Source organism: Hemiscyllium ocellatum, chromosome 11 (assembly GCF_020745735.1).
Source record: "Hemiscyllium ocellatum isolate sHemOce1 chromosome 11, sHemOce1.pat.X.cur, whole genome shotgun sequence".
NCBI lineage: Eukaryota > Metazoa > Chordata > Chondrichthyes > Orectolobiformes > Hemiscylliidae > Hemiscyllium > Hemiscyllium ocellatum.
In genome coordinates, this window is record NC_083411.1 from 77,718,318 (window position 1) to 77,735,422 (window position 17,105).

Here is a 17,105-nt window from a genome sequence, read left to right on the forward strand (position 1 = left end):
AGACCTGGTCAGTTGCACATGTAAATTGGAAGGAAAATGTCTGGTTACTTCAAGTTTGCTTTTAAAAACTGAACTGAAATGAGAAAGAGCTGTTTTATGAAATACTTGAAAACAAGTTTTGAAAACAAATAACCCGACAACCATGCCATGCATTGTATAAACAACTATTGAACAGAGCGGTAACTGTGGATTGGGTCTCATGTAATTGAGCAGCTTGGAGCTGGAAACAATTTAAAGAGAGGATGTGTGGTTCTTCCCCAGCTCAGGAACAGTCTCTCTGTTCTCTGCAGTCAAAACTCACTGCAAATTTGAAGAAAACCAGTTAATTTTTCCTGCAGCAGCTATTGTAAGCTGTGGCTTTTAAATGATAGGTTAGAAACTTTTTATGAGTGAGCTGACCACCATTTGTCTATTACCAACCAGTTGAATATCCAGAGAAAGATGACTGAAGCAATGTGCTGGCCAGCAGCAGAATCCTAAAGATCATCTCAATGACAGAACCAAGGTAGATAAACGAATGTACTGCCTTTCTAGCTTTTTATTCTGTCCATAACTTATTCTAGCAAGTATTTTTGTCTGCCTTTGTGTGTATAAAAGGGATGGGTTATAAATGGATTAATGTCTTAATTAGTAACGTATATGCCAATAGTTTATAACTGCCTATTTGTAGCTAGAGTCTAATTACTTGTAATAAGTATAATATTGTTCAGTATAAAATCCTGGTCATGGCTTTCTATCAATCTGGATCTGAAAGTCAGGCAGATTGAGGAACTTTGCGAACTTCTGACACCCTCCTTAATGATGGGAAACAATTTTGTCATGTGCAAAAGTGCGACTCATCACAGTCAACATGGAAAGACACTAATGGTCCTTGTGGACATGGAACATATGAACAATTTACAAGCAAGTCCAGTGAAGTGGAGGAGAGACTGAAGTGTTTTGAATAAAATATATAGATATGATATATATTTGGTAGAAATTAACTCGTCAGTAATTCAGCAGAATAGTTAAGCCACAAAACACGAGGCACACTTAGTTTTGTCATGAAAAATACTACTCGCAATTATACGGAGTTGAAAAATTTCACGTTACTGGACATAATTAGGTTTTATTAAATGCCATGACTGCAGTTATTAAGGCAAACTAAGAAATATAGCAAAGTTGTGAAGCTGATTCATTGCTTTAAATATTTGTTATTCTTCATGTTGGATATGATGAATTCTTTTGTTTTTTTACTCACAATTATTCATTGTTACGCCTCGTTTGCTCTGTCTAAAGCTTGAAAATGGATTAGACAAGAGAAACATAGGATCTGAAAGTTAATGACACTATGTAGTTGAGAGACTGGTACTGCAGGAGTACCAGTTTTTATTTCAAAACAGACTAGGAAAAGCATTACACACTATGAAAGATACCAGTTTGGAGGAATGCATTGTTGTATTAAATCTCTGCGGGATACAACAATATATTTGATTTCCCAGTATGCAGGAAGATGAACAAATCTTATGAATAAATCAAGTCTTGCAATGATTGTACCTCAACTGCCTTCAGTTGACCTGTTGTAGCATTTCTCAGAAACCAAGCCGCGTTAGTGAAAGGTTAATGCAGACAGTCCCAGTGTGGGACCATTTTTCTCCACCTTTTTAAATGAATGTAGTCCCTCACTGCTCTAGCTGACTGACAGTGGACAAACCCTGACCTGATGAACCTTTCACACTCAGAGCTGATGCACCTCTCTAGATAAGTGATAAGCCAAAGTCTAAGCCTTCGTACCCTCTATTCAGTCCCTTGTGTGCTGAATAACTGTATCAAGGTCTGAGAAACCACTGTAAACATTTATGAAGGACAGTCTCTGTAGAAATGTTGTCAAATTGATTTCCTTTCCATCAATTTACTTCCTTTAAAGAAGTTCCCATGGAATTATTTTTCTGCTCCTCTCAAAGGTGTGAACTTTAGTATGTAAATGGGGCATACATCATTATTTTCTCCCCATGTTCAACTTTTTCTCTTTTCTATGTATAGCTTCAGATGGACATGGTCAGCCTCGGCCTGATGGGGAGGTGTATGAACTAGAAGATAAATCTAATGTGGCAATGGTGTCCCAAACACCATAAAACCACAGTAAAACTGCATTCTTACTTGAAAGATGGTGCACCCTTTGCTCATTAGAATTCTGCCATCATGGAAATGTACTGTAAGCAATCTTGACTGGCATGTTGAAAAAGCCCTCTGCTTTAAAGATAGGGCCAGGCAAGAGGTATTAATTCCTTGCCAGAGATTGGCTTCTAAAGTTGTCCCACAATTTGGAAAGAAGCACTTACAAAGCATTCTGGCTAAAATCAAGGATTTATCACTTGGGATATTGCATCTTCTCTGTTTGACAATAAACACAGGCACATGTGTTATCTGACTAGCTTACCTCATTTCATATCCCTGTGTTTTTACTTTGCTAAATTGTATGACCTCTCAATATTTTTACAGATAGTTAAGAATCTAAATAAATGTTCCAATACTCGTTTCTTTACTTAACAATCTTTGCAGCTGCTAATTTCTCTCAATTCCATACAGAACAATGTGATCAACGGTCTGATATATTTGGTGGTCTATTTTTCACTTTGATCCTGTGTAATACAATGCGACATATATGCCCTGTTTGGAAGCAGATTTAGAGTGAATCAATCCAGCAATAGCTCATAAAACTGAATTTCAGTTGAATACATTGTGAAAATGCTTTACAAATAGCGATATGCTGTACTGCATTTTATTTTAAGTGATGGTATTCTATAATCTCAAGTGCATATTGAACCTAACTGGCCCCACCTTCAGCTTGATGAAGGAGAATGACAGATATGAGAGAGAGTTTATTGCTTCTCTCGATGTCCCATGACAGCCTGTGAAACAGGTCAGGCTTATAGGCAAGCAGCACCATGTTGCTGATGTTTTTTCCATTCCCTTTCAATTAAAACGGCAATCCTGCTCACATCTCAGGTCTGTTATTATTTTAAAGTAGTGTTAATGCTAACTGCACTGCAAAACATAGCATTTTTTGAATTAGTGAATTGAAATTAGCAGGTCATCGGTTGCAACACCAGGAATTATAAAGACAACTAAAAAACGGAATAAAGGCAATTTGATCCAGCGACCCTGTTTCTGCTCTGCTTGTACAAGCTGTGAAAAATTACTACTTCTTTAACTGTGCATGAGATTTTGCAAATTAAACATTCCTTTGGTTTTCAAAAATAATAATTGAACCATTATAAAGATGTTCCTTCTCTCACAGATGTACAATAGAAAAGAATTAATTATCTGAAGACCAACAAATGATACTATTTTATAACAGCTTCATTTTCAGTGCTGCAGCTACATTCATTCACTGTAGGTGTGAGAGGAAGTGCAGCAATTTTCACATTTATTAATATTACATATTTCATTTTCCTACCTAATTTCCTACCAACTGACAAGGATTAAACTGTCGAACAAAAGAAGAGGAAACGTTTGAGAAACAATTTTATTTAATTTGTACAATGAACGACTAAGATTTAGTTGAATCAAAGTTAACATTTCTTGATTGGATATATCTTCTAAGCAAATTCAGAAGATTGCTTTTAGAGTTTGGTAATGACTATCTTTCTAAACTAGCCAGGATTTTCATAATTTTCTTCTAAATGTGGAAATAGGTGCGTCTGGTGGCAAACTCACTGGAACCATTTATGCGAGAACTCATCATATTGTTCACCCATCAGTTTTTTAAAGAGCTGACAGGAAAACAAAGGAGAGTATATCAGGCATCTTGACACTGGTGACCAGAAGTTGCCTGTCTGGATCCTAAAGTCTGCTGGACAAGGTCTAAGCTGGAGATCCAGCAACAAGAAGCTAACTTATTTTTATCTTCTTGTTGCAGGTCCAGATCAGGGGAGAAGTGGGTAAGGGGGTCTAGGCAGTAGGCTTCCTTGCAGAGACATTGGCTCAAGCAACTAGAGGCAATTGCCATGGTTACCCAGTTGGAAAGGTATCCACCTTTCTTGTCAACCAGAGTGATTGGAGATCAGCAAGGTGCCATGTAGTTAATAATTTAATAAGTAATGGCTTTTAATTGCTGGGGAGTTGAAAAACTCACCCATGGATCTTCTTGCCCAGCATGTAATTGCCAGGGCTCTGAGAAAGGTGAGTATTTTTCTCTAGAGAGACTTGACAGATAATTTCTCATCATATTTTACACAACCTCCAGTGAAGGGAAAGTTCTGCCTAATAATGCACAAAATTTACTTGGAAAACAGATAACTTGGAGGAGAAATGGATGAAAACACACAAACTTTGCTCTACTGCATGTGCTGTCTGTAGTTTGCTCCATATTCTTATAAGATTCATTGGAAAGTCTATTAACAAAGTGGGCACAGTTCTGACATGGACCTATCTACATCAGCTCCATAACTTTTCTTTTCCTCTGTACTATGTTCTCTGAGAGGTGCGCAATATTCTTCTCATTGGCGGGAACAAAAATACATGAGGCAGCTTGAAGTCTCTGCTTGGAACATTTGAGCACATTTCAAGCAAAAACAGGCTGAATACAGGAATCAATGCTCACAGACAGAGTGAAACAATGCCATTTACACAGCTGCTTCTCAGTGGAGGCCCCTCCAGTGGGATTTGTTTTTATTGTTTCTGTTTGTGCATGTGCACATTTATCTGCATGCATGTGCAAACAAAGTAAATTTTTTTTATCTCATGTGGGAGTTCAAACAAAGTAGAGATGGCTGAATAAAGCAGAGGTAATCATAATTGTGACGACTGTTTATAATGTACATGATTTGGAGATGCCGGTGTTGGACTGGGGTGTACAAAGTTAAAACTCACACAACACCAGCTTACAGTCCAACAGGTTTAATTGGAAGCACACTAGCTTTCAGAGCGATGCTCCTTCATCGAATGATTGCCAATCACCTGATGAAGGAGCATCGCTCCGAAAGCTAGTGTGCTTCCAATTAAACCTGGTGTTGTTTTTATAATGTAGTTCTTCAATGGTCACCTCATATCACATTCTAATGACCTTAGATTTGATCGAAGTGGAGACTGTTACATTTAAATTAAATCCAGATTTTGGGGTTACTAAAATTATCACAATAATCAGAAGATTCTGGCAGCAGGGAAAGGGATAGATGCATGTTAAAGCTAAATGAACCAGCTGGTGGACATTGCTACACATTGTTATGATTCCAGTAGCTAACTGCAAACCATAATTACCAAACTTACTCAATGGACTTCAATGTAGATGTTATTGACAAGATTCCACTATTTCTAACATGAATCAGAACCAAAGCAAATTATACACAAATTCACAGATAAACAATACTTCAAATTAAAAGGTAAATGTCAACTTAAGTATTTGACACACCAAAGCACATCTTACACAACCACAAGTATCCACAGCACTCCCTAAGATACGTGAAACCATGCATTCATACTGTGCCACAATATACTGCTCTATAACCATGGCAGGAAGTTCAGGAGTTTTCACTTTCAAATCTCATGGCAAGGCACGCATCTCTTTCCTTTGGGTCATGACAATCCTGATGGTATAATTTTCTGAAGTTCTTATTCAACTGACTAAATCATAAAAATTTTGTTTGTCTGCATCTCAGAAAGCAACAAGCTCTTCAGCGTTTCTGAACTATTTTCACAGTTTTCTTAGTTTTCAACATTTTCTCCATGGGCTCCCATAATTTTTCCTGTCAAACTGGAAACCTGACCTTGTCCTAAGAGTTATTTGTTTCTTCTCACAGAAATTGTGTGAGATTTGCCTTCTGTCTGTTTGCACCTGCACCAGCCTTTGCAGATTCTCTGCCGCTTGTTTTCTTCCATCTGCTCTTCTGTCTGTACCTTTCCTTTTGTCTGTCAGCCATGTAGTTCTACTTCTAACTTCCTTATGGCTGGTACTGCTACCAGGTCATGGGATACCAGATCATGCAGACTATTATTTATTATTCAAGAAATTTGCAATTGATCCCTTTTATAATTCATGAAATCTATAGAAAATCCTCTTTTCAAACATATATTAATTCAGATTCTTTAGACATTTTACTAAAATTACAAACTTTTCTTACAGCATTGCTTCTAAATTAATGTCATGGCTTAACACATACACTGAAGTTACTTTTGAAGTTGGATGTCTGCTTTTGCGAAAAGTAACTCAATGACATAAATATGCTAGCCCTTCGAACATAAGAAATATGACCAGTAGGCAGCCCTGCAAGGTTGCCCCAGCATTCAATAGGATCATGCTTGATTTGCTTCATCTTCTGTTGTTCTTTCATGGCTGCTTTTCATGTCTTTCAACTTTTCGAAATTTCAACAAGCTATCTACCTCTTATTTAAATACTTTCAGTGATCTAGACTCTAGACATCTCTGGAATAGAGAATTCTAGATATCCAAGAAAAGAAATTCCTTTGCATCCTGTAGCTCTTATCCTGTAGCTATGACTCCTAGTCTGAGAATTCCTCACTAACATAAAAGTCTTCTCACGTCTACAATGTCAAGCCTCCTCAGAATCTTGTATGCTTCAAAAAGATCACCTCTCTTTCTACTAAACATGAACAAATAAAGGCCTAACTTGTTTATCAGGACGTCATAAGTCAACCGCTCTATCCAAGGAATCAGCTAAGCGAATCTCTTTTGAACACACTCCAATGCTAGCATATCCTTTTTTAAATACAAGGACGAAAACTGCACTCAGTACTCCAGGTGCAGCCTCATCAGCATTCTATGCATTTGAAACAAGACTTCCCTATATGTAAACTGAAATCCAAAATTCCATTTGCCTTACTTGTTTTACCTGCATACTAACTTTGTCCATTTCATGTACAAGAACCACAAGATTTCTCTGTGCTGTACATTCTTTGAGTCTCTAATGCCCTGGAACTCAGTCACCTGATGTTCCATTCCAGAAGAAAACTAAGAGTCAACCACACTGCTGTTGATCTGGAGTCACATGCAGGTCAGACAGAGTAAGGATAGCAGATATCTCTCTGAAAAGGACATTAGGGAACTAGAGGAGCTTTTATGACAGTCACAACAGTGACAGAGTCATCACTAGGCGAGCTTTTAATTTCACCATTTGCCATTGTGGGAAGTGAACCCATGTTCCAAGAATATGGGTTCATGGTTGAACAGTTCATTGACATTGCCATTACAAAAAGAAGTCATGCTTTAAATTAATTTTGTGAAGGTGGCAGCACCTCTGGTCTCCACTGTAATAATGTGGACCACTGACACCTCATGCTCCACCACTTCCTCTTGAGCCAATCTGGCTTGTCGCCAGGTCAATCTCTGAATTGCCAAAATTATGAGGGTTGGAGCTGACAAACTTCAGCATAACCAATGGAATTTTGAATACAAAATGCATAGGACCTTGCTCTAGTTGGATAAGGCAGCTGGCATCCTAGTTAGCAGTTACTGAATAATTGAGATCTACATTAACAAAGAAATTGTTGGCATATATTTTTATTTCTTTTCCCCATTGAGACACATTATCTGCCTGACTTTCTTTCTGTTAATTTCAAAGAATGAAAACTTGGGTGGGTTCTGTTATGCACCTGTTACCCTCTTTGCCAGAGACTTTGCATTTTGCTTTCATTCTGATTGACATCCAGGAAGTAACGACTAAAATCTACTTCATTATATTGAGATAGCCCTATTTGTTCTGAAAACAGCTGGAAATACTATATAGTGAGCTCATTTCTCAGGGCAAATTGTGAAAATGAAATTGTAGTCCACTGAACTTACAGCCATTCTGATCAATTCATGGGAGAGGTAAAAGTGAACTTATGTACCGCATAGTCTGAAGGACAGAACAAAAGCCACTGGATCAGTCAATGAGGATGGCTTGCTCAAAGACAAGAAAGAAAGGCTTAGGTAGCTTGTTGTTAGGTTTGCACTGAGTGACTTCGTAGTAGTTTTGTTTGTTTCTACCTAAAGCTTAATTAAATACAATTATATATTTGGCCCACTAATGGAACAAGGTGCATGTTTGAAAGGCATTTAAGGTGAAGTGAACTGAATTTTGATATTAACTGTTCAGCTGTAAAGCTATGTTTGAATCAACCTGTGTGGACACATTAGGACTAGTTCTGTGGGAAGTGGGACTTGCTACAGTGGAAGTTGGCACAAAATCCAGCGCATTGCTGGAACATATGAATCAGGATTGCTTGTACAAATGTCATTGTGCTGGGTACTAAAGCTGAGAGAATATGCAACAGATTTTTGAAATGAAATCTTTCCCACCTAACATGATATCCCTACTTCATCCACTAAAGAATATACTACGGTTTGAACAATCCACAACATCAAATTAATGGGCATTAGAAAACTAAAAGGCTGGATTTAGATGCACATTGAATCAGTTCTTTCCAGGCGAAGGGAAATCTTTCGGACAGTCGATGAAAATGTCTCATGACTGCCAATTTATATGCTTTAGTATCTTAACAACAATAAGTTTGGAGATATCCCACTAAAATTTTATTGTAGTAATCAGTTTAAATTAATAAGATGCATGTGAAAGATTTTATTGCATACATCTTTTCATACTTAGAGCATCTTTTCTCAGTTTTTCGGTCTCTGTTTTCTTCTTTCATAATAACTTGTGGCTGATAAAGAAAAAAGTTTTCTTATGAGTGTGGACAGAAGGGGATGAATCATTGAAGGATTATTTTCAATGGTGGAAATGAAATTCAAATACATTTATTCCCTGACATATCCTGTAAAAGCCAAATCTTTGAAAATACATTTCAAATGTTATGGATGTCTGACAAGATTTGTATCTTGATATGAAAGCAACAGATGACTCATGCTGACAACTGCTGAAGCAGCCACGTTCACTGAACCACTGAAATTGTCAATTCCAGCAGGGGCCCTGAGCATCCATTAGTAGTCGGCATTATTTGAAAGTAGCAACCAGTGCTGTTTGGAGTCCAAATTGTCCAACAACCTAAAAGGACAAAGACCTCGGGCCTGAAGCATCAATTATTGGTCCTCAATAGCCACTGAAGAAATCAGCCACCACACAAAAATGGCCAGAATAACTTTAGGCTGAAGCATCCATTTAGAAGGCAGTGGCATTTTGAATGTCCATTTAGGAGAAATGATAAGTATATTGCGCAACAATTGAAAGCACTTTCATGATAGCTGCAACAGCTTTGGCCTGAAGCCTGGACCTGGGAATCGGCTAATGTTGATCAGAGACAGAACAAGAAAACACAAAAAAAGGAAAATACAATACAGACAGCTAGGGGCTAGAATCTTACTTAAACCTGGATTGCCATACTGGAATCATGGATGAGAATTAAAATGAATTTATGGTAGACTGAATCATGTCGTAAATGTTAATGTGAGTCTAACACAATTTACTCATGTTTGGTAGTCAGGTCTTCACTGACAAAAACTAACAAATCACTTAGATAGCCAACAACAATACAAAATATAGTGAAAACACTACAAGATTCTCTCTCTGGAACAGGATGAGATTGCGTTAAAATTAAGTTATCATATCAGATTTGTTTCACCAATGAACCAAGTTGGGCAAGAACTGAACCAAATTTTTAGATTTGGAATATACAATTATTTGTTATAGTAATAAATGAGATTTTAGCTGGTTCTGACTATAATTCCTGCATATTAGAAAGCTTTTTAATGTTACTTTATACATTGTTTCTTAAACTGACTAATTTACACATATATTGAAGCAAGTATTTTTAACAACATATTTAAGACATACAAATAAAAATGAACTCAATATGGTACAAACCCTGTGGCATTTTAAAAAAAACAGTAGATGAAAGAATATTTTTTCTGCATTAAGGATGTCCACAGAAGCAGAATTCAATACTAAATTTTAAAAAAAACAATTTTAAATCCACGTTGTGTACAGCTAGTAATAGGATTAGAATGAAAGTTTCTGCTCATCAATCACTCATACCTAAATGCTGTTATAAAACTTTTTTTTTAATGTAGATATTTACACCTCCATTTTAAAGTGACAGAAAATAGACAAATTCCCATGATAGCATTTCAAACCACTGTCAACTAACATCTGAAATCTCTCCCTGTATGTGGTACAAATGTTACAGGAATGACTCAAAATCTAGGCAGCTATCAACACTAACCTCATAAATGTGCTTTAAATCCAGGCAGGAATATGAAATCAAATAGGCTTAATTCATAACTTATGCAATTATCATTTGTCGGTGTTGGATTTTAATGTACTTTTTCTTCTCTGCTTACAATGATGTGTTCGGTGGGTCAAAAAAACCATAGAACTCCTTGAATAACTATTCTAAGTGTAATCACCAACCCCACCCATGATCCTTACACAGCAGTGTAAGAAGATGGTGAACCACCACTTTCTCAAGGACAATTAAGGATGGGCAATAAATATCGATCTACCCAGTGACACCAGAGCCCTGTGAATAGATGTAAAACAAAAATCAATGCTGCAATATGAAATATTTTACTTAACACTTCATTGTCAAGTGGCTGAGTTTGTGGCCTAGTCAACTGAGTCTGAAGACTATGCATTCGAGACATAACCTATGGAGGTAACTGATGGTGATTTCACTTCTGTTCATCTGCCAAAATAAGTGTTAAACAAGGAACTGCCTTTTCTCCACCTCCAATACCATCCAGAAATCTCAAGAAAAAATACCCCACCAATAACAGTATCACATTTGTCTGGAGGGAAGGCCAACAAACATGACAGATACCCTTTTTACCCAGTTAGTTCAAAAGATTGGATGGCTGGTATGCAATGCAGAGTGATGCCAACAATGAAGGTTCAATTCTTACAGTGACTGAGGTTACCATAGAGGTTCTGGCATTTCAACCTCGGTCCTCACCTGAGGTGTGGTGACCCTCCCAATTGGTGACAATAAATAAACCAAATATTGGAAACTATTTTCCTTGAAAAAGAGAAGAGTGCGAAAAGATTTGATAAAGGGATTCCAAAGCATGAAGAGTCTGGGCTGAACAGAAAGGGAAAAGATTCTTCCATTGGTGGTAGGATTGAGAACCAAACGACACAGGTTTAAAGGGATTTGGCAAAAAAAAAGTGGTGAAATGTGGAAAATGTTTTCATGCAGCAAGTGGCTAAGATTTGGGATGCACTACCGAAGGTGGTGTTGGAAATAGCGTCAATCTAGGCTTTCATCAATGAATTAGATCATTATTTGAAATGAAAAAAAAATGCAAGGCTATGATGAAATGGCATTGGAGTGGCACTTTGAGAGGACCAGTACAAACACGCCTTTTTAGGTGCTAGAATCACTAGATGATTTATGTAAATTTCTTTCTCTGGAAGTATCTGCTCCTTCACGAGCAGATAATGTCAACCCAAGGTTTTCATCCTTTGAAATGATAGTTACAATCTGAATTTTAAATTTAAATTAAAAACTCTGGTAATAATGTTAGAGCTGCCTCACAGCGAAGCATATCGGGAGCTGGTATAATATGAAATACCCTCAATTTTCCACCTCGATCCTGGGTAAACCCTGTCTGCTCATTTACGAAAATAGCAGTCAAGCATTATTTCAAAGTGGCAACCTCCATTGCTGGACTCTTCAGTGCAACATGATCACCAATTGTTTCTTATGTTGATACTGCCACCCACACATGAAATCAAAAATTTATTAATTCCCCTTTCCTGTCATTCATTCAGTCCATTATCATGATCTGCCCCTGTAAATTTCTTTGTCACAAGAGAAACCACTTCGCTAAGATTTATAATTATCACTGTTATAATCTCTGCATATTATAAATATCATTAAATTCAAGGCTGTTCCTGAAGTTTGCCACTTCTCAGACTCATGGTGGCCCCTAACCCTTTATCGATTGACTTTCATGTCAAAGACCATCTTTCCCTCCTACTTTAATATCCATGTAAACTGGCTCTCTTGATGAAATTTTTGGGGTCTCATCTTTCTGCTTCTCTATTGGGAGATTTTAATGTCTTGTATCATTCTCAATGAGCCTATTTCAAAGGCCAATATATCTAAGATATACACCACACCTATTCTTTTCTCTTCTACTCCGAATTTTTATGCCTTTCCAGCTGTTTTTGATTAACTGTCCACCCATCTTCTCTCCTGCTCACACACTCCACCTTCTCTGTCTTCTCCCTTAATACAAGCTATTTTATCATAATAATTGTTCAGTACTGCATAAGCAGAAATTTCCTCCACTCATGTACTGGGAAGATTGAAGCCATTTTTTTTCAAACCTTGCTTCACACTCTGTTCCCTAGCAAGTGAATCAATCAATCAGTCCCCCTGGTAACAGTCAGAAACTAACGCAGGCCGTTTGCAATCTAGATTTCATATGGTTCTCTGTGTTGAGCTGCTGGTCACAGTTTTGAAGCATACTAAGACTGATTTCTACCCTCATAACATTGCCCAACTTGGCTCCTGTCTTTGCTCATCTGCCTTTGAAACTCAGTAATACCTTCCGCGGAAACCTTCATCTGGTAAGATCGCAGTTGAGGACTCCTAGGGTTTCCTTCACTCCATCCACTTTTTGTTTTCATTTTTGTTCCTTTTTTCCCTCTTTGCTCATTTATTTTCTTTTTTTATTTTACTTGCCTCTTGTTGAAGAGCTCAGTCGCAGCGACATCGTTGCCAGCGAGTGAACCCAGCGATGACTCAAAATGAGCCCAGTGCAGTCTCTTCGCAGTTGGCCAATGAGCTTAGCTCTTCTGCATCAATGAGGTGGCCATAGCACTGACACACGCTTGCTGTTTGGGAGCAAGTTTGGGTTCCCAGCATGTCTGTGTCTAGCACAGATTCACAAAGTGGCAGTTGAGGTGAGTTTGGGGCCAGTACGAGACCCTATGGCATCAGCAGTGGTTGCATTGGTAAGGTAGATCAGAAACAGACTCATGGCAGCTGCGGAGTTGAGTTTAGGCTGGTGCAGTAACTGGTGGCATTAGCGGCAACTGCATTGAAGAGGTCCAGCGCGAACTCATAGTGGCAGGGCATCAGTGGAGGCTGGATCGTGCCGAAGAGTGCCGACTCATTCCAGTGGTGCAGTGAATGGGATGCGTGGCTGGCCACTATGGCCCATGCCAGAACACTTATCAAGAATGATTGTAAAGTTGAACCCTTTTTTTACTTTTCTGTGTTTAAAGATGTCACAAGAGAGTGGCAACACTTTACAACACTCTTCACTGTATTTACAAAATACACATGACAACAAACAAAGTGTACCACTCCTTGTCTTAATTATTCTGATATTTTCCTGATTGATGTCCCAAATTGTGCCCACCACAAACTTAAGATCATCCAAAGGATCCCATAACCTAACTCACACTAAGTTTCATTCCCCGAATATTTCTGTGCTTGCTGAGTCAAGCATTATCTTCATTTATACATTCTCATCCTTGTTTTCAAATCATTCCATGGCCTCGGTGCTTCCTATCTCTGTAAGCTCAAGTCACATAGTCCTCCAAAACATCTGTACTTCTTTTATTCCAGACTCAAGAGAATCCCCAAGATTAATTGCTGTGTCATTGCTGGCTGGGTCTCTAGTCATCTCAGTTTGATTTTGCTTCCCTATACAACTCTCTCTCCACCCATCTCCCCTCCTTTAATCGTCTTCCTTAAAATCTCCCTCTTGTACCAAGCTTTTCTTCATCTGATTGAAACCTTATGCAACTCAATGGCATGTTTAGTTTAATAATACTCCTTGAAATATTGCCTGATGCTTTATAATGTTAAAGAACTATACAAACATATATTATTATAATACATACTTATTATGAACATGTGCTCCTTTTTCTAACTACCAGGGCTACAAATATGTTTGAAAATGTACACCTTGGTTTTTTTTCAAAGACATAACTTATATTTGCAGCCAGTAGCCTGATCTTATTATTCCCAAATACTTGGTTAAATATAAAAATGGGATCATCCTTCTTGAAGTTAGCAACAATGCCTTGATTGACAGAAGGTAGAATGTATGATCCAGAGTCCCTTATTTTACCACGTTATTAGATTGGATTTTATTAGACAGTCCATCAGTTGCAACTGAATCATTCATTTGCTCCTTATTTTCCCTATGCGTCTGAATTTTTCTTACACCCATGGATATGGACGAAAGAAATATTTCAGTCTTGGCTCAGTACTGTGAATTGGACACAGGAAAGAAGAAACAAATATATAGTTCCAGTAACTCACTAGTGTTCCCATCTCCAGGGTAATTACAAGCAGCTTACCTTTAACAAATTGTAACACAGAGCCCATAATAATTTGCATAATCTTGAAACATTGCAAGACAATGTTCTAAGACTGGAGCTGCAGTCAGCCACACATTGTTACAGCCAGCAAGATTTATTTAGTACTGCCCAATTTTTCTAAACAAAATGAGGTATCAATTGCAATAAATAAGAATTGTGTCCAATATGCAGTAATGAATCTTAAGCCCATGAAGTCAAATAAGTTGTCAGATTTCCAGACACCTACTAGAATTAATTCAAATTAAGCATTAAAAACTTTCAAAAATAAAACCTAAAGCTTGTTTTACAATGCTCTGGCTTTTTTTTTCTGACAAATTATCTGCCAGGGTGTCAAACTGTTAATGATATTATAACTACCTCTGGTAACTTAATCAAGAAACACAAATGAATTTAATTGATTCATGAAAATTATGCCTGAGGTCTTACAGTACTATCAGGGAACGGGATGCAATATGCAGCATGATACCTGGGAAATTAGTCCAAAAAATGAAATTGAAAATGGAGTTAATATTCCGTTGCAACATTCCAGAGATGAACCTATTAAAAGTAATAATAACATACACATCTTCAAAGCTGCTGCTTCCCTACGGCAAAAAGAAAGCAGATAAGACAGAATATCATAGATGTATTTCTACAGCACGAAATACAGAGTAAAGCCAGATTCCATTAAGAAAGTTTGGACTAGGTACAGTGCTTGACATTTTGAGCTTAATGTCAAGGCACCGGTTGAGGCAACACTGGGCGTGAAATTGATATTGCTGAGAAATCTAAAATAGAGATTTTCTAAGAACTAACATTAAGGGAAAACGTGCCATCATCAAACTGTCCTCCATCAGCCTACTGCCTCAGGCTCAAAATGAAGGTTATGGCCTATTATCTATCTACAGTAAAGAAGCTTTGGGTTAGATGAGAAAGTAAGATAAAAGCAGTAAGCGAGAAGTAGCACTTGAATTTTTTCCTTTACCCTTGTCAACAGGCCATCGGGATGTTGGACTAGCTGGACCTTGTTCACCTGCAACGACCAGGAAGCAAGCTATCAAAAACTACTTTAATTGAATGACAGATGAATTTACAATGAAGGAATCCTTGAAAACTACAGTGCATAAATTAACAGATTAGTCATAATGATCTGTTATGCAACTGGGAATATCTAAGCTGACTCAATAATATCCATTTTAATGACTGAATTTTAAAAAGACAAATATAGGTAAGCATATCTGAAAATGTTAGATCAGCATTACACATTAGTTCAAATAAACAGATTCTCAATGGCAAACCTTTGAATAATTTCTTGTAAACCTAAGTATTTTGGAAGGTGATTAATAACAAATATTTCTACTTGCTATTTATAAAACATGTTCAAAGGTCTGTACTCATTTGTGTTGAAATTATGAGAACTCACTTCTTTTACTTGAGGTTTTGTCAAGACATACATTACTATTTGCAAGATATTCAAAATTATGTGATTATCCAAACAAAACTAAAAGTGCTAAGAGATAATTAATACCTATGTACAATATTTAAATAAGTTTATACATAAGTAGTGATTAGTTTAGAGACTATATCGAGAGGAAAGAAAATTAAGGACTGAATTTCAGGTATTATTAGAAATATTTTGTGTAATTTAAACCTTTCCTCCTCTTTTTGCCAAATTAAAATAAAAAAGACCGCTAAGCTGTTAATTGCATAAATTGGCCTCGCAGTGACATTCATTAAGTCTGTGTTGAAGTAAAGTGGTCCATAGTTTCTCATGAGAAAAAGCTACTTTAATTTCTCCTTTTCCACGACTCTTATGGCTTGCACTTAAGTAACTGCTGATAACTACTTAATAACAAATGCATACAATTTCTTTAAGTACTCCTTAAAATATCCCTAAGGTCAGTGATAACACCTCTGAGGAAATAATCAATGCATCCTTTGTCTTACTTTCTATCCTGCACATCATATAGATTTTATGACTTACCGAGATTTCTTGGTGTGCGCTTCCTGCGATCCCTGAATGCAGCACCTGACTGCAAGGCCTCCAGCAGGCTATCCATTACTCCCGTTTCATTACCCTCTACAGAAGTGAAACAAGAAAATTACTTCAATTTTGCAACATAAAAGTACATTATCTGCCAAGAATATTTCAGTCTGCATACTTCAAAAATCAAATACTTAACAAAGGTAGCTTAAATTAAATGGGAAATCACAAGATTAGACAAATGGGGTGTGCAAATTTGAACAAAATGCAGCAGTCAAAAATATTATTCCATGGCAGTTACTTTATTACTGAGCTCAACAATAATGGAAAATTCACCTTAATGGATATGTTTACAAAAAAAATCAAACCGGAATTTTAGATGTCAACAAATCAGCACTTCAATAAACTCGATAAATACAACATTGCCAATCAGGGAAAAACGATGTCTGTAGTATAAAATCATTAGATGTCAACTCCTTTATCGTAAAAGGTCGATGAAGCATTCCATTTTTACTTCTTTCTTTCACATACTTTGACCCTTTCCTATCATAATGAAAATTACATGCTCAGATATTCTGCGTTCAGCTTGTAAACAAATAGTGGACAAACTATGGCATCACCTCAAAACATCTCAGCACATTTGCAATTTTGGAGAAGATTTATAGCTCAGGTTGTGAGTTTGCTTGCTGAGCTGGTAGATTTGTTCTCAGACATTTCGTCACCATGCTCGGTAACATCACTGGTAAGCTTCCGACGAAGCACTGGTATTCTGTCCTGCTTGCGATTTGTGTGTCTTGGTCTGTTATGGTGGGTGATATCACTTCTGGTTCTTTGTCTGAGAGTTTGGCAAATGGGGTCCAAATCTATAT

The 17,105-nt window shown here is 37.2% G+C and overlaps 1 protein-coding gene across 4 annotated transcripts in view; it reads right to left on the bottom strand.

Annotated features, from left to right (window-relative positions):
- The window catches only part of diaph2 (diaphanous-related formin 2), a 739,556-nt gene that overhangs the window by 68,794 nt on the left and 653,657 nt on the right, over nt 1–17,105 (bottom strand). For 3 of the 4 annotated variants that reach the window (XM_060832633.1, XM_060832630.1, XM_060832631.1), the window contains 2 exons: nt 16,237–16,332; nt 15,238–15,285 (listed from right to left, as the gene is read on the bottom strand). In XM_060832633.1, coding sequence (XP_060688616.1) covers nt 15,238–15,285; nt 16,237–16,332 — 144 coding nt within the window. The remainder of the gene's footprint in view (nt 1–15,237; nt 15,286–16,236; nt 16,333–17,105) is intronic. The other variant, XM_060832634.1, reaches the window with a different exon arrangement.